The sequence below is a fragment of the Bos taurus genome, chromosome 8 (assembly GCF_002263795.3).
Source record: "Bos taurus isolate L1 Dominette 01449 registration number 42190680 breed Hereford chromosome 8, ARS-UCD2.0, whole genome shotgun sequence".
Classification (NCBI taxonomy): domain Eukaryota; kingdom Metazoa; phylum Chordata; class Mammalia; order Artiodactyla; family Bovidae; genus Bos; species Bos taurus.
This window is the reverse complement of record NC_037335.1, coordinates 59,376,012-59,394,938: the sequence shown is the minus strand read 5'-3', so window position 1 is coordinate 59,394,938 and position 18,927 is coordinate 59,376,012. Positions and strand designations below refer to the sequence as shown.

Sequence of the window (18,927 nt, the reverse complement as noted above, 5' to 3'; positions counted from 1 at the left end):
AGATGATGAAGTTTAAAATTATAAAAGCAGAGCACCATTCCAAGGAGTGATATACTGTAGGATGTGATCATGGGTGTGGATGGCTGAAATGAGGTAGACAGAGATTTATATCTGTATCATTCACCACCCTCTCCTTGGCAAGCAGATTTTCTGTATCCATTTGCAGATAAAGGCTCTACAAATTCGGCTCATAACTAACAGAAACATCAGTGAGCTAGCCCTTTGAATCATCTCTGTCCCACTCTGAATCACACATAAAAGCAATTACCTCCCCAATGTCCAGTCCCTTAGTTGCTAGGAGAATCTTCCTCATTCACAGCCCTCTAGCCTCTTCTCAATATCACTCATTGTAAAACACTATGAAAATTATTAAGGCAAACAGCTGCAAGAGAAAATTAATAGCTTAACACAGTCCACAGGCCTATCTGTTCTCCAGTCCCAAAAAAGTACTAAGAACTAAATGCATAGAAAGAAGTAATAGAAAGAAAAAAAGATTTTTCTTTTGGGAAATATGTGCTTTCTAGTAATTAATAATTTATTTTTCCTATTTTATATAATTGCTTAGGAGGAAACAATTTGTATACATACACCCTAGCACGAAATTTCTCGTGTCATATTTTGACCACATATTTTATCACTATGAGGTTCACTGGCACACACAAAAAAAGAAGCCCTGATGACTTTTTCCTTTGATGTCAGGGCCTCTCTCAAATAGTTGCTTTTGGAGATTACACCTGAGAATTCATTTTTACTGAAGAAGACAAATAGAAGAATGAGACAATTTCCTTTATAAGGCTGAACACAAAATTCTACCAATGCCTACATTTTTCTTTTCTTTCTCAGTAATCACAGAAAGATCACAACAAAGCAGGAAATACAAAGCTGGTTGCCTGATCTTCCTCATCAGGAGCAGCTACACCTAAGTATTCTATACAACAGTAAATAAGCTATGGATCTCACCACCCTTTTCTAACAGTTCAAATCTTATCAAAATATGTGGTCCCCCAACAGTGACCAATTAGTTGCTGTTATTTTCAGTATGACGAAGTCATAGATATAAACATAGCTGATGTACTTCAACGTTGTGGGTTTTATCGTTATTGATGTTGCAAAGTCCCCATCTCTGGCCATTACGAGCTTCTCACTGTTAATATTTTGATATGTATCTTTTCAGCCTTTTCCCCCCAAGAGTTACCTACCGTTTGACCTTTCTCCTCATCCCCTTTTTCATTTTTCATTGAGCTCCATGTTCACATGCATTTTCTCATGTCAGTAATTTCTTTTAAAACTTTTCATCTAAAAATAATTTCAGACTTACAAAAAAGTTGCAAAAATAAAAATAGGTAACTTCTGTCTTTAGAAAAATGATATTCCTTTTTAAAAGTATGTAATGCCCCTAAGTTCAGGGCTAAGCTATTATCTTTGTTCAGCATGATAAACAAGAATTCAATATTTCTTTCAAAAAATGAAAGCCACAGATTTCAGTCTTAAATGTGAGGCATCAATTTGAGCATAATGGTCAGGTCATTAAAAAAAAAAAACACACACAAAACATTACCAAGCCTATAGGATTAACATGCAATAAGTATGTATTAATTCCTATGAAGTGGTTTGATAACCTGGCCAAATTCCTTTTTTTTTTATGTTTTGATGAATATCAGAAATACAGTTACTAGGAAGGTAAATTGGTAGATCTTAGAAGACTGTTTTACATTATCAACTACAGTTGAACATAACCAGTGTTTTGATCCCACATATATATACACACACCCATCAGAAATACATACGAAGGTAGACCAAAAGACACAAAATACAAAAACATTTGGAGTGGCATTATAAAATCACAGTCCAAGATGGAAAAAAAGATGTCCAGCAAAGGTAAATAAACTGTGGCATATTCATACACTGAGCTACTATACAGCAATACAAATAAACTACTGCAAAATGCATCAAGTGGAAGCATCTGACAAGCGTAAGATTAAGCAGAAGCATCCCCCCCAAAAATATTGTATAATCCCATTTATAAGAAGTCCAATATGTCAATAATATATCAATTCTTAAAAGCTCAAAAACAGGCAAACTATATATTTTGCTGTGAGCCTAAAACTGCTCTTAAAAAATAAAGTTTATTTTAAAAATAAATAAATGAAGTTTAATAATTAAAAAAAAAATACTAAACTATTCTGTAGCATTGGAATAGTATAACATTATCTTTGGGGAAAATGGGAGGAAGCACTGACTGAAAGGAAGAGTACGTGGGCTTCTGGGGTGTTAGTAGTATTCTATATCTTGAACAAGGTGGTGATCATTTGAGTGTGTTCACTTTGTGATAATTCAGTGAGTCATACACTTAAAGACTTGTTTACTTTAATATACATATAAATCAAAAAATTTTTAATATATAAATATTGACTCTTTTCTGAACTTTATTAAAGACAGTCCACTATAATGTATGTATAAAATACCCCAACTTAAAGAATAGTGCTTTATTTAAAAGTTAGAAAAAATAGTGCAGTATTTCCCTACTCTAGCAGGAACTTAACTTATTCTACTTATCCCAACTCAGACTTAATAATCCTAATGGATTCTGAGTTTATCTAATAAAGGAGATATTAACATTTTAAGACCTATGTAGATTGCTTGGACTCTTATCTATGTATATGTATCATAAACAGGCATAGAGAAGGTACTCTACAAATATTTACCAATGATACACATCCCAAACTTTAAACAAAGTCACATAGCAAAGTCTGAAATACCTTGCACTGGTAAAACAGGATCAACACTCAGCCTGCTGGTCTAAAGAGTGCAACTTCTAGAAACCTAACCTCTAAAAACTAAAAAAATTACAGAATGTACTGATTATAAGGAAGAACACAATTGTGATAACTCTCTTTGGCAGAGGAAATTGGTCCTTTTCCCCTTCCCTGCTGCCTGGCTCAAATAAGGCATAATCAACTTCCTGATGTCATAGCTAAGCAAAAAGGAACCCAGCAGCAACTCTGCTCATGAGGGCAGAAACTACTTAAACTACCTGATGCGATGAAAACCCAGCAGCAAGGAGTTAGCTGAGGCAGATGACAATGTTGCAGAAATGAGATGAGAAGAAACCCTTGATCAACCTGTTCTTATTCCTGAAAACTCTAAAATCATTATTATTCCTACTTTTCAGAGTGATAATAAATCAAAATATATCACTGGAGTCTTCCCAGGCTAGAATTAACCCACAATCAACAGGTGTCCTGAGTGTCCATCAGAGTCTACCTTCTAAGAGTTTCCCAGTAGTATCTGTTCAGTTAGTTAGATGACTGTATGTGCTTATAAAATATAAGTTTTTCTAAGGGCAAATCACAACATACATCGATTTGATATAGTTCTCATTACTAGAGATATTGATTTGTTCTGTCTTAAAAACACAAGTAATAAATATTCAGCATCCCTGGTGGCTCAGACAGTAAAGAATCTGCCTGCAGCGCAGGAGACTCAGGTTCGATCCCTGGGTTGGGAACATACCCTGGAGAAGGTAATGACAACCCACTCCAGTATTCTTGCCTGGAGAATTCCATGGACAAAGGAGCCTGGTGGGCTTCAGACCATAGGGTCCCAAAGAGTTGGGACACAACTGAGCGACTAACACATAGAAAATAAATTTTTAAATAATCAAAGAAGATAAACAAGTACGTGAAAATCACAGGTCAAACTTAAGAGAGCTGAGGTCTTCAGGATTTTGGTAAACATAAAGTTTTACCCACTGGTAAAGGATCTGCTTCTCACAGAGGACTGCTGATATGAGAGATCCCTCCAGGTGAGTGTAATTATTATGCCAAGAAAACAGCAATGAGCAAATCACACAGAAAAGACAGATGGAAAGCTGACTGGTGATCTCCAAACATAACAAAACTATCTATAGCAATGTTCATTGTGGCATTGTTTATTACAGCAAAATTATAAATTATATTGTTTATAAAGGCAAAATTTATAATAGTAAAAAAAATTCTGATTGTTCATCAATATGAAACTGGTTAAATTACATATGCTCATAAAATGAAACAGTACTCCACAGCCATTAAAAGGAACAATTTAAACTCACGAAAGCTGATAGGAAAATAAATCATTAAGCTTTTTAAAAAGTTAAATATACCTCTAATTGTAGAATCTATATACTTAAATGTAATGAAAATTTCCAAGATGGACAAGAAAGAGTACACAGTAGTTACCTCTGGGGAGTAAGAATAGGGAATAAAGACAGGAGAACTTTGTCCTTTCACGTCACATCCTAAAACTGAATTTCTTATCATACATATATATCACCTCTATAATAAAGACAAAACAATGAAAGCAAAGAACAAAAACCTTAACGATGCTGAGCAGGTGATAGGACCATGATGATTTTTATTTTCCTTTTTACACTTTTCTGTATTTTCTCAATTTTCTGTGATTAACAGTATGTTAGTCCACGGGGTCGCTAAGAGTTGGACACAATTGAGCGACTTCACTTTCACTTTTCACTTTCTTGCACTGGAGAAGAAAATGGCAACCCACTCCGGTGTTTTTGCCTGGAGAATCCCAGGAACGGGGGAGCCTGGTGGGTTGCCATCTATGGGGTGGCACAGAGTCGGACACGACTGAAGTGACTTAGCAGCAGCAGCAGCAGCAGCAGCAGCAGCAGCAGCAGCATATATTGCTTCTTATACCCCCAAAACTTTTTTGTTTTAGATTTTTTAACAAGTGTGGTCACTTTTAGTTCAAATTAGGGAGAAAAATCCAGAGCTCAGTTATAAGCACTATAGCAATTACAAAGAAATATGGAAAGACTCAGTTCTCAAAGTGCTTATTTATTTGGAGAAAACAGTCATGAACACCAAGACATCAAAAGTTAAAGAAAATCCTTGATTTAGTTTACTGGAGTTGCTTAGGTGGTACTGGCTCCTACGGAAGCAAAAGATACCAGTATTGTGAGGAAAGCTGTGCCAGATACTTGAAGAAAGACTAAGTGAATTATATAAAAGAATTTTTTTTTCAAAATTCAAGTCTAATATCCCACTCGATGTTGAAATTCCTTTTACCACTCATTCAATCTCTGCTTAAGTATCCTATGTCAAAAAATTCTCATAAATAGTCCATTCCATTTGTTAACAACTCTGTTTAAGTTCTTTCTTATGTTAAAAGCTAAAATGTCTCCTATCATTTTCAACACTGGCTGACTTGTCCTAGTTCTGTCTGAGCAACAGTTTAGACAATTTTCATTTACTATTATGATCCTTCTGCAAGAAGGATCAAATTCCTCAAATGGTTTCTACACCCTTCGATATTCTAATTATTCCCCTTTGAACAAACTAGTTTCTCAGTTTGCCTCTTAGAATCAACTACCCTAATTGAACACAGAATTCCAGAACTGATCTGACCAGTGCTTTTATCTCCTTAGTCTGGGTCACCATGAACACAGAGCAAGACTAGTTGCTAGGCGGTATACAATTCATCGCCAAATCAGCGGCACTGTTCAGATCCTGAGTAATTTATGTTTTAAGGAATTTAACGCATTAAAAGAGAAAGATCACTGTGGACTGATGAACTGAGGACATTTTCAACAACAAAAGTAGACTATAAGCTGGGAAAGGAAGAATACATTTTCGATAAGCAGAAAACACAGAACACTGCCATGGTGCGAATGAACAAAGCTAGTGCTAGAGCAAAGTATCTGCATAAGGACAGGCAAGAACATAGGGCCAAAAGGAGGGCTAGAGTCATACTACTGAGAGCCCCTAACCTGCAGGGGATAAGGCATGATTAAAGGGTTAAACCAAAAAATTGATTTCTTGATTGAGATATTTGGAATGACTAAATCAATATCAGTTTGTCAAATTCAACATCAGATTAAATACTGTTTGAATTTTTTTTTCTAAATTGAGGTATGGTTAATTCACAGTGTTGTATTAGTTACATGTATACAGCAAAGTGATTCAGTTTTAACGTATATTGTGCATTATTTTTCAGGTTCTTTTCGATTATAGAGAGAAAGAGCATAGTTAGCTAAACAGAATTCCTTGAAAATGAAAGTCACCTGATATTAGAACAAATTGAAAGCAACAGCTCCTTCTCTGAAGCATCAATTCAATTAAAGAGGAATTTCTGGTTTAATAGTGCTCCTGGCTGAAGAATCTTTCATAAGGGATAGTTCTGTAATACAGTGCGGCAGTAGAGAATTAAAACTGTCCAAGGGACACTGCAAACCCCAACCTCTCCCAAATCCTGCTACTCAACAGCAGGGATCTAAAGGAATAAATAGATTCCCAGCTGCTGAGAGAAAATGTCTTACTAAAAGCAAAGCAAAATTCTCATTAATGAAAAATCAACCATGAAAGAAGAAAATTTCTGTGTGTCTCATAATCCCTGGAAATAATCAAATCCATTTTGGGTTAATACAGATTTAACAAAACAGTGAGAGAGAACAGAGGAAAGCAGTTTCATTTGCCAAAAGCTGGGGGAAACACTTAACAGAGATCACAACCAACAATGCTTCTAATCCACAGAATCAAAAGAAACATGAACTCGATCCAATGAAAGGTGCTGGGAAAAGGTTCTCATAGATAAATTCCCTCACTCACAACCGAGCCACCTTATCCCACCTTGTTCAACACGGATATGATAGGCTGTAACTTGAATTTCCCAAGATCAAATTCAATACGTAATCCAAACCCTGCTTTTTCTGATCTGGTAATCTCTAAAATCACAGTCCCTGCACTCATTCAAAACCAGCCCTGAGCTTCTACTATATCAGGCACCTAGAACACAAAAACCATTAACAGCCTCTACCCTCATGAAGCTTAGTCGACACACCTTGCCTCCTCATAAACCCCAAAGCTCTTGAATTAAAATATCTTCTCAGGTGGGTCAAGCGTCCTCAGTGGAAAAGCAATAAAGGACTTCACCTTTAGTTAGTGTGAGAGAAGTAAATATAAGTAAGTAAATCATACTTCTTATGCTCTGCTCTGAAAGAAGAGAAGCCGACACAACCTTTTCAAGTCGAATGAGCATACAGTTAGCCCGGACTACACAGGAGGAGCAGGGGACAAAGACAAGCAACAGGGGGGTGGAACGCCAATAAATACATTGGAAGAAGGGATACGACAGCTGTACTCCTTCAAAGCACGATTAGAAAGAACCTGCTACTAAGCCGACTGAGGTTTTACGGTGCGGCGAGAAGGAAAAGAATAGAGGCTGCCCGCTCTGAACTGACGCCCGCTATCCGTGGTCCCTAGCTCGTCCACTCTCACTAGAGGACAGCTCTGGATGTTATTTAATAGGATCTGGGCCTGCCAGCCAACAACACTGTCACATGGCCACCGGAACGGAGAGGTAACAGTCCCTCACAGGAGCGTGAAGAAAAACGAGAGAGAGTGGAAAGAACTCTTCAAGATGTTCATAAAGGAGTTAACATAATGGTTTCCCGAGACAAGGGCGGGGCGTGAAGTTTGAAAAAGGTGGTAACCCGACGCCCACTGGAAGCTCGTGGAGATCCCTGAGCGACCTCGGTCCCTCCACCTCAGTCCGCGCACTCACCGCGCACGCAGAGCAGCGACATGGCCGAGCCGCCGGCGATCCGCCGCGCCCCCGCCCCGCCGCCGCTCCCTCTCTCCTCTTAGCAGGTGCCGCGGCAGTTCCCGCTATCGACCCCACGGGTCTCCCCGCTCCTCATGGTCCCCGTAGCAGGCAGCGTCCCGCCGCTCCGTCTGACCCGCTCCAATTTTCACCGTCTGAGCGGGCTCCCGATAGTGGGGACTACCGGCCGGCAGGCGGGGGACTGGGCGCGGCACCACGGCGCCATCGCTGGGAGGTAAGGGCGATCGGGACTCCCTCCCTCACTCCACCCGGGATCCGAGCGAGCGCCGGGATAGAGCCAAGCCGTGGCGCCCCGCCTCCCAGCCAATCAACTCACGCCCAGTCCGCCGCCCCGCCCCCGAAGGGCACGTAGGAGGCGGGGTCCTTTTCCGCTTTCCTCAGTAAAAGAATGAAGGCTGCTCCGCCCACTAACGAGGCTTATGGCCGAGAGGGGCGGGCTTCCCCGGCACCTGTGTGAGGCGGGAATTGCAGCTTTGTGCCCCTTTCATGTGGGCGGGGCTTCTACGCAGGAACAGATTCTTTTCATTGAGAATTTCTGTCCGACTTCCTTAAAGAATCTATCCCTCTGTAATATTAACAAGAAAGTACCACACTGAAACTAATTTGCTGGTTAGTCGCTAAGTCGTGTCCGACTCTTTTGCGACCCCAAGGACTGTAGCTTACCAGGCTCCTCTGTCCATGAGATTTCCTAGGTAAGAATACCGGAGTGGGTTGCCATTTCCTCTTCCAGGGAATCTTCTCCATCCAGGGATTGAACCCTCATCGCCTGTACTGGCAGGCGGATTCTCTACAATGCGTCACCTGGGAAGCTCCAATTCTTCATTAGCCCTGCTCAAGTTTCTGTGTTTGCAAGCCGTTGGCACAGCTGGATTCTGCCTGTCAGACCCAGAGAGGGTCTATATTAATCTAACAGGGTCTTTGCCCTCCAAAAGCAAACCTAGCTAGCTGTAAGTAGGAGCCTGGAGAAGGAAAGGGGAAGACTTGATTTATCCAGGGTTTGTCCAAATTTAGAGAAATATCCAAAGAAAGATTTTGAGCAAAGCAACTCCACAAGCCTAGTCAACAAAGATGCCTGACGGGCATTCTCTGGACTTCTGGATGTTGAAATATCTAGCTCTTTAGTCCAGCTGTCCTAACCTCAAGAGCAAGGGACTAAAAAGGTGTTGAACTTCTGGACTCTGGAACTAAGAATAGAGACCAAATAAAAACAAATAAAACAAAACAAAACACAAAACAAAACACACACAAAAAAACTCTTATGGAACCAGAGATTCTCCTAGGGGATGCAGAGGCCATCTAACAAAGGATGGAAAGTCACTCTGCACTTGGAAACAGTATAGAGTAGTGGGAAACAACCTAATAAAATCATGAAGAGCATGAAAATTTGAAGCCAATCATATTCACCTGGTATAGTACCTATTATCATGTAACAAATTACCCCAAAACTTAGTAGCTTAAAACTGCATTTATTATCTCACAGTTACTGTACAGCACAGAGAACAATATTATTACTATAATAATTACTGTACTATCAATATCCTATGATAAACCATAATGGAAAAGAATATTAAAAAAGAAGATACAGTATGTATAACTGACTCACTTTGCTGTACAAATCATTAACACAATGTAAATCAACTATATTTCAATTAAAATTTTTTTATTTAAAAAAACAAAAATATTTTAGTGCTATCAATATATACACCAAGTTGACTTCAAAAGTCTACACAAGCATATTTCCCATCAGCAAACTGGGAGTGATATACTAATATGTACTCTGTAACACTGAACAATAACATTTAAAAAATCTTTTATCAATTAAAAAAAATTCAATATTATCTCACAATTTCTGTGGGTCAGAAATCTGGGTATGGCTTAATCAGATCCTCTGGTTCAAGGTTTCTTACAGACTGCAAGCAAAGTTCCAGCTGGACTGCAAAAGGATTCACTTCCAAGCTCACTCATATAATTGTTGGCAGGTCTCAATTTCTCCTGAGCACTTGAACAGAGAGCCTCAGCTCCTTATTGGCATTGGCTGGTCTCAGTTCCTTGTCATGTGGACCTCTCCAAAATGGCAGGTAGCTTCCTCAAAGCATGCAAACCAAGAAGGCAATAAAGTCTAATAGCAAGATGGAAGTCACAATCTTTTCTAATCTAAGAATAGAGTGATATCTCCTTATTTTTTTCATCAGAAGCAGTCACACTCAGGAAAACGGAATTCCACAAGGACATAAATACCACCAGGAGGTAGGATCATTTGGGGGCCATCTTAGAAATCTGCCTACCATAACTTGATTTGAATCCTAGCTCTGGTACTTGTGACCTAGGGCAAGCTACATGACTTCAGTTTCCCAGGAAATAATGATAGTATCTACTTCATAAGAGGGTTTTGAGGTTTAAATGACAAAATGCTTTTAAATTAGGGCTTCCCTGGTGGCTCGATGGTAAGGAATTCGCCTGCCAAAGCAGGAGACACGGGTTCAATCCCGGATCCAGGAAGACCTCATGTGCCTCTGAAGAATTAAGCCCATACTCCACAACTACTGAGCCTGTGCTCTAGAGCCCACGAGCTGCAAATACTGAACCCACGCACTGCAACTACTGAAGCCCATGCACATTAGAGCACGTGCTCCACAACAAGAGAAGCCGCCACAATGAGAAGCCCACACATCCCAACTAAAGAAAGCCCGCTCGCAGCATGGGCAAAAATAAATAAATAAATAAATACTTGGTGCATACTACATGCCCAATACATGTTTGTTACTATTTAGGTTGTGAACATGATGGGGGAATGCAGCTGGGAGGTGAAAAGACACTAAGCAGAGCAACAGTCAGTGTCTGAAGGTTGTGTTGCAGATGCTGAGGGATCCCAGTTTCCCAGTTAAAAGTTCAGAGGAAGAAAGCACTAAAGTCCTCTGCTCTCTAGGCACTTGACTAGGAACAATTATGCTCATAAGAAAGCTTAGGGTATCTTCAGAAGCAACTCAAACAGGGATAAAAAGCCAGAACCTTCTTGTCCCACTGTTTACATTAATTTTTCCAACACAGTACTTGAAAGTTCTTCAGCGTTTGCATGGATTTGACACTTAGATTTAGCTGGCAGGTAGCTCAGCACTAAGACTTTTTGAGATCCAGGAAATGAGGAGGAAGGAGGGAAGGATCAAAGAAAATAGGTAATAATGGAAACCCAAAAATCTCAAGACAGTAAAGCCAAATACCAAGGGCTGGCATTGCTGCTGTCTTTTTGGAAACTCTCAGGCAGAAGGAGCAGAGTACAAACCCTGTTCCAGGGGAGCCCTCTACCAACTTTATGATCATCCTTAAGTCATCCTCCAAGACCATTAAAAGTTTACCCTTCCTGAGACTTCCCTTGTGGTCCAGTGGTTAAGAACGCACCCTGCACACTGTGCAATTTTCTTCCAATTAAAATTAAAAAAAAGAATTCACCTTGAAATGCGGGATACAGGGGTTCATTCTCTGGTCCGGGAACTAAGATCCCACATGGTGCAGAGCAGCTAAGCCCGTGTGCCACAACTGTTGAAGCCTGCGCATTCTGGAAGCTTTCATGCTGCAACTACTGAGCCCATGTGCCACAACTAGTTGATGCGCTGCAACGAAAAATCCCACATGCCACATGGTGCAACCATGAATAAATCAAATAATTAATAGATAAATAACTCAATTTGAGAAATATTCATTAAATACTTTTTAAGTCAGGCATAGAGAGACAATACAAAAGTAACATAGTAATCACAGTTCTTATCCTTAAATAGTTTATAAGTGATAGGAAAGATCTATGGGAGATGAGGGGGAACTAAACTAGGGCAGTAAACTAGGGGGAAGGAAAGAGACAATCCCCCTAACCCTTCCATCAGTGTTAAGGAGCCAAAAGTGATGGAACTAGGCACACAATGACTACGAATGTAGTAGAGAAGATCCTTTCTTTCATAGCCAACAACTGGGTGAGAGGGCAAAGGAGAGAGTTTTAAATTCAGATTAGGGAATTCCCTGGCAGTCCAGTAGTTAGGACTCTGTGCTTTCACTGCAAAGTCCCAGGTTCAATCCCTGGTTGGGGAACTAAGATTCCACAAACTGAATGGTGCAGCCAAATAAATTAAAAAATAAATAAATAAAGTCAGACTGGCTAAAAAGATGATGCTATGGTTAATGTAGTTTTTAGGACAAAGATGTGTCCCTTGGACATGTATATTAAGTTTGAGATGTGCTGGGATAACCTTCAGATAGTCACATTAGACAGCATGTAATATGTAATTGACCCTGAGAAAGCAATCCAGGCTAGATATACAGATTTCAGTCAATAAAAATATAACTATTTTAATCCCTATTTTGTTGATAAAGAAAATGAGGCAATAATAGTTGGCATAATCCTCCCACTCATTAGCTCATGAAATTACCTGGCCCATAAAAATTAACCACTCCCACAGCCCTGGGCCCTGTCACCTTCTGAGAAGGACTACATTCTGCCTACGGAATGTATATCTCTCTAAATAAATCCACTTTCACTTTACCATTTAGGCTCACTCCTAAATTCTTTCCTGAGCAACATCAAGGACCCTCACTTGGTGGCCAATCCCAAGAACTCGCCCAAGACCTGGAACATGACCATTCTCTTGTTCTCCATTTTCCTTCAATAAAAGATAACCTGAAAATGACTGCAAAATTAGGATAAAATCTCATTAATTTATACAGCAAAGCAGAAGAAAGAACAATATCTCAAGAGACAAAAGGCTGCACATCCTAATCTCCTGTGCATCTCCAAAGAGACCCTTGTTTGAATATCTAAAGTTCATTTAGTTCACAACATAGGAGATACCTCTATATTGTAAAGACTGGGGACTAGACTTTATCCCTAGAGAGACTTATCTTTATTCCCAAGGTTTGAATAAGGACTCAGATTTACCACGTCTCCAATAAAACACTTTAAGAACTGGGGGGAGGGTAAACAGTCCCTTTGCCCTTAATAAATGGAGAAAATAATTTTGATTTATCCTTAATACTTTCAAAGTTCTCAACTCTCCAAGCAAATGTTCTCACCAAAAGGTGATTAGAGAGAACCAGAGGGACTTCCCTGAGGGTTCAGTGGTTAAGAATTCACCTTGCAATTCGGGGACGCAGATTTGATCCCTGGTCAGGGAACTAAGATCCCACATGCCACAGGGCAACTAAGCCCATGCACCACAACTAGAGAGTCCATTTGCCACAACTAAGACCCAATGCAGCCAAATAAATTTTAAAAAGTGAAGAGATGCAATTTTCTTTTCTTGGACTTATTTCTTAAGCTACTACAATCAAACATTTCTTTGCAGTGGAAATACCAGGGAGCAGTGGAAGTTCCAGGGAACACTAAAGGATTCGTTAATTGTCCAAACCATTTTGAATCCTAAATTGATGTTTTCTGCAGTTTGGAGGCAAATGACCTCTAGAAGAGTATGCTCGTAGCCTGGGCCCTGCAGACTAGCGGTCTCTACTACAAATCGGGGGCATAGGACAGCAAGGCAGATGTCAACTGTTGTCAGGCCTTTTACAGTCTCTCCTGAGGCAAAACCGGGGTCTCCTTAGTAACATACACTTAACAATTCTCATACTTCATTTGGGAAACTATTCTTTAACAGAAAGATAAAAATCAAATCAGCATTATCTCAAAACAGAGGACTTCCAACAATTTGTAAATATTAAATGTTCTTTTTTGTTATTAGAATATATGACCTATTTCTGAGAAAGGAGGAACACAGAACTTAAAGTAACTTGCTTTAAAACAAAGAATAATGCTCCAATGATCTATTAATGTATTTTCATTACCAAAAAAGAACACATTCCTTCAGGATTAGGGTCAGAGGGCCTAAGGTTTTCTTTAAGGATTTTGTCTTCTATAACAATAAGGCTTTTGATATGCAAATATAAACTCCCAGAAGAGATGGATATAGAAAAATGGTTTGGCTTAATAAAGCATTGTGAATAGAGAGATGTGCAGGGGAATATGAGAGAGGGTAAAAAAAAAAATCCTTAGATGGCTGAAGGTCTTTTAAGAATATTTAAGGAACTGGGAGGTTCAAATATTCAATTTTAAATTATTTAGGTAGATATCTTTCTATTCCTTACATCACCCCCAAAGCTTCAGTAAAGCCTGCCATTCACAAATGCTTCCCATAAGGGGTTTGGGGGAGAAAAAGAATTCTGTCTAGGTTAGAAAAAAATAAAAGAAAGACCAGCCGAGGGAGGTGAAACACCTAGTGAATTACAAATTCAGCAAGGGCCAGGGACCCTAGGCCCAGAATGGTCATGAGAAGTCAACGTCCTCCCCACTCCTGGAATTCACAGAAGGCTCCAGGATGGCACTAGACTTCCCACTGAATATGGAGTAAAGGGCTAGATGCAATTTTATTTAATCTCAAAGGGAAGGGTAATTCCAACTACCATCTCAGTTTCAACTGAAATAAGGAAAGTTTGTTTCATCACTGAGATTTTATCTATAAAAGCAGAAAGGCTATTTGAATAGGCCCTGTGCATAGACAAAAGTTTATACAATCTGTTGCTAAAGGAACAAGCTGCATATACACTATACAAAACATCTTTTTTTTTTTTTCCCACATGTGCAGCTGCAGGGATCTTAGGTCCCGGACCAGGCTTCCTGCAGTGGAACGACACAGTCCTAACCACTGGACTGCCAGAGAATTCCCAAAGCATCTGTCTTTTGAGCCAAGGGCTCCCAGGGCCTAGCTGTGTGGACAGAAGGAGAAGGAATGGCTGTCAGGGGCTGAAGGCTGATCCACACGGCATAATGCTGCCAAGCACACAGGGTATGGTAGGAAAAAATCCTAAAAGAAAGTCGAAATTCAATTCACATCTTTATGAACCTGAACAGATGGGCAAACTCATCCTCTGGAGATAATCAACCCCATCTGTCAAAAAGAGAACAGTTACCAATTCCAAGAGCCAAAACACACAAAGATTTTAGTAATGCTGGGGAGAGAGGGAGTAAGTGGATGGGGGCGAGTGGAGTTGGAAGGGGCAGGTGGTGGGGAGAAGGAACTCAGGACTGACTAAGACCTGCCCAGTGGTCATAAGCACCATGAGGAGCTCTCTGGCACAAACCAAGACCTGCTGGCATGTCCACCACACACGCATACATAAGATCTAGAGCCCTCTTCCTCCTTAATTTACTATTTCTGACTCATTTTCTTCTTCAAACTATGTAATACAGATGTGAAGTAGAACCTCAAGTCTCCATGTTTTTCAAGTCTCCTTTGTTTTTCCTCCTCCTCAAACTCTAAACCTTGCCCACAGCTATCTATATATGTCAGTAGGTTCCAAATCTTTATCTTTGGTTCAGACTGCTCTCCTCTATATGTCTAATAACCCACGAGGTTTCTCTACTTGAATATCACTCTGTTACTCAAACTCAGTATGTGAAAATTTAAAACCACTGGAATGCCTTAAAATATATATTCTACTTCTTGACCCAGAAAGTCTACTTGGCAAAATAAAATCTCCTTCTTCTGTTTTAAAAGATCAGTGTGCTTAGAGTCACCAAATTATTATTTTTCCGTTGGTCCTAAAGTGAGAAGATTCTTGTAAAGTTTCACAGTTCAGTTCAGTTCAGTCACTCAGTCGTGTCCAACTCTTTGCGACCCCATGAATCGCAGCACGCCAGGCCTCCCTGTCCATCACCATCTCCCAGAGTTCACTCAGACTCACGTCCATCGAGTCAGTGATGCCATCCAGCCATCTCATCCTCTGTCGTCCCCTTCTCCTCCTGCCCCCAATCCCTTCCAGCATCAGAGTCTTTTCCAATGAGTCAACTCTTCGCATCAGGTGGCCAAAGTACTGGAGTTTCAGCTTTAGCATCATTCCTTCCAAAGAAATCCCAGGGCTGATCTCCTTCAGAATGGACTGGTTGGATCTCCTTGCAGTCCAAGGGACTCTCAAGAGTCTTCTCCAACACCACAGTTCAAAAGCATCAATTCTTCGGCGCTCAGCCTTCTTCAAAGTCCAACTCTCACATCCATACATGACCACAGGAAAAACCATAGCCTTGACTAGACGAACCTTTGTTGGCAAAGTAATGTCTCTGCTTTTGAATATGCTATCTAGGTTGGTCATAACTTTCCTTCCAAGGAGTAAGCGTCTTTTAATTTCAGGGCTGCAGTCACCATCTGCAGTGATTTTGGAGCCCCCAAAAATAAAGTCTGACACTGCTTCCACTGTGTCCCCATCTATTTCCCATGAAGTGATGGGACCGGATGCAACTCTTACTAAATAAGGGAATGTTGATATTATTTGGAACAACAAAGAATTACAAAAAACCTGTTTTATCTGTACATTTAATGCAATCCTAGTAAAAATCCTAGAAGATAGGCATGTGTATGTGTGTCTATGAAAACTGGTCAGCTGATCCTAAAATTTATATAGAAATGGAATGGGCTGAGAATAGTCAATATAATCTTATGATCTTAAAGTTGGAGGATATGCACCACCACATATCAACACAGTAATTAAGACAGCTCGACAATGGTGCAAGGAGGGACAGGAACACATCATATATTATGAACATGTGTTTTATGAAAAACAGACATTGCATAGAAAAGGGGGAAAGGGTTGTTTTGTTAATAAAAATCATCCAAAACTTGGAAATGCTGCAAAGAAAAGACAGCAGGGGCAGCCAAAGATTACCCAGGCAACAAACTTTTGCTTTACTCATTATCTATTATTAATTAAAGGCTAACTCTGTGTATGCTATGCTATGCTAAGTCACTTCAGTCATGTCCGACTCTGTGCGGCCCCATAAACGGCAGCCCACCAGGCTCCCCGTCCCTGGGATTCTCCAGGCAAGAACATTGGAGTGGGTTGCCATTTCCTTCTCCAGTGCATGAAAGTGAAAAGTGAAAGTGAAGTCGCTCGGTCATGTCCGACTCCTAGCGACCCCATGGACTGCAGCCCACCAGGCTCCTCCGTCCATGGGATTTTCCAGGCAAGAGTACCAGAGTGGGGTGCCATTGCCTTCTCTGAACTCTGTGTACCACCATGTATAAAATAGGTAGCTAGTGGGAAGCTGTTATATAGCACAGGGAGCTGAGTTTGGTGCTCTGTGATGCCCAAGAGGGGCGGGAGGGGAGGCGGGGTGGGAGGGAGGCTCAAAAGGAAGGAGACATAAGTATAGATACAGCTGATTCACTTTGTTGTACAGCAGAAGCACAACATTGTAAAGCTCCAATAATAAATTTTTAAAAAAGAAATCACCCCCCAAATAAATAAACAAACAAAAATAAAGGCTAACTCTGTGAAGTCGTATGTTAACGAATAGATTTTTGTCTGGTGATGATGCAAAGGATTTGATTATTAGAAAACGTTATGGTGTTACTATTCTGTAGACATTAACTACTTTTATATCTAACCTAAAATCTCATTTTAGCATTCTTTTTTCAAATGCCTGTGAATACCCAGGATGGTTAATTTTATGTGTCAGCTTAACTGGGCCACAGGGTACCAAATATTTGGTCAAACATTATTCTGGATATGTCTATAAGGATGGTTCTGAATGAAATTAACATATGAATAGGTACACTGAGTAAAGCTTCCTTTACTCGGGAAGGGCTTCCCTTGTGGCTGAGCTGGTAAAGAATCTGCCTGCAATGCCGGAGACCTGGGTTGGATACCTGGGTTGGGAAGTCCCCTGGAGAAGGGAAAAGACTACCCACTCCAGTATTTTGGCCTGGAGAATTCCATGGACTGTATAGTCCATGGGGTCCCAAAGAGTCAGACAGGACTAAGCAACTTCCACTTTAACTGAGTAAAGCAGATTGCTCTCCCTAATGTGGTGGGGCAGGGGAGGGTCCTCACCTAATCAGTGGAAGACCTGAATAGACAAAAGGACTGAAGAAGAGAATTTCTCTCTGACTGATTTCCTCTGAGCTGAGACATTAGTCTTTTTTCCTACCAGTGGACTCAAACTGAAAAATCAGTTTTGCCTGGGTCTTCAGGCTGCCAGCTTTCAGACTGTAACTATATTGGCAGCTTTCTTGGTTCTCAGGCCTTTGGACTGGAACTGGAACTACACCATCAGCTATCCTAGGTCTCTAGCTTGACAGCTTGGGACTTGTCAGCCTCCGCAGTACTGTGAGCCAACTCCTTATAATAAAACCTCTCCATTTGTATCTCTACATATATACACACCCAGAACTCTGACTAATATAACCCCTAATTTCCTCAATTGCTCATTACACATGCTTTACCTGCTTATCTTTGACATATGTTCATTCTATCTTCTTGTAAGAATCTTGCTCTTAACTTTTTGGAAATTGTACTATAATAGTTTTTGTAAAAGTTTCTGGTTCAACTGAATAACTGAGGGAAAAATGAATCTTGACATCTGCTTCACACTACACACAAAATCTATTCCAGATGATTAAATAAGAGGTAAAATAATAAAGTTTCTAGACAATAACCTAAGATAATATATTCATTTCCAAGTAGACAAAGACTTTTTAAATAGAGCATAAAAACCATTGAATATAAACAAAAAGATGTAAACTGGACAGGTTAAAGAACCTCTGCACATTGAAAGACTCCACTAAGAGAATAAACAGGCAAGCTACAGAATGGGAAAATGGATTTGCAAGAGATTCCTCATCAGAAAAACATCAAATAAATTGCAGATGAAAGACATTCTACAAAACATCTGAAATATCTGATCAATAAAATTGTCTATAAAATTGTTCAGATCATCAAGAACAAGGAAGTCTGAGAAAATATCAACGCCAAGAGGAGTTTAAGGAGACATGAAAACTAAACCTAATGTGTTATCCTGGATGGGACATTAGGTAGAAACTAAGGGAATCAGAATAAAGTATGGACTTTAATGATAGTGTATCAGTTCAGTTCAGTCACTCAGTTGTGTCAGACTCTTTGTAACCCCATGGACTGCAGCATGCCAGGCATCCCTGTCCATCACCAACTCCCGGAGTTTACCCAAACTCATGTCCACTGCGGAGAAGGCAATGGCAACCCACTCCAGTGCTCTTGCCTGGAAGATCCCATGGATGGAGGGGCCTGGTGGGCTGCAGTCCATGGGGTCGCTGGGAGTCGGACACAACTGAGCGACTTCACTTTCACTTTTCACTTTCATGCATTGGAGAAGGAAATGGCAACCCACTCCAGTGTTCTTGCCTGGAGAATCCCAGGGACGGGGGAGCCTGGTGGGCTGCCGTCTATGGGGTCACACAGAGTCGGACACGACTGAAGTGACTTAGCAGCAGCAGTAGCAGCAGCATGTCCATTGAGTCGGTGATG

The 18,927-nt window shown here is 40.3% G+C and overlaps 1 protein-coding gene across 4 annotated transcripts in view; it reads right to left on the bottom strand.

The window, feature by feature from the left end:
* Positions 1 to 7,917, bottom strand: part of UNC13B (unc-13 homolog B) — a 212,729-nt gene extending 204,812 nt beyond the window's left edge. For 3 of the 4 annotated variants that reach the window (XM_024995783.2, XM_059889128.1, XM_005210089.4), the window contains exon 1: positions 7,561 to 7,866. In XM_024995783.2, the coding sequence (XP_024851551.1) occupies positions 7,561 to 7,582 (22 nt within the window). In that variant the 5' untranslated portion in view covers positions 7,583 to 7,866. Of the gene's footprint in view, positions 1 to 7,560 lie in introns of all 4 variants that reach the window. The other variant, NM_001193239.3, reaches the window with a different exon arrangement.
* Positions 7,918 to 18,927: the final 11,010 nt, after the last annotated feature.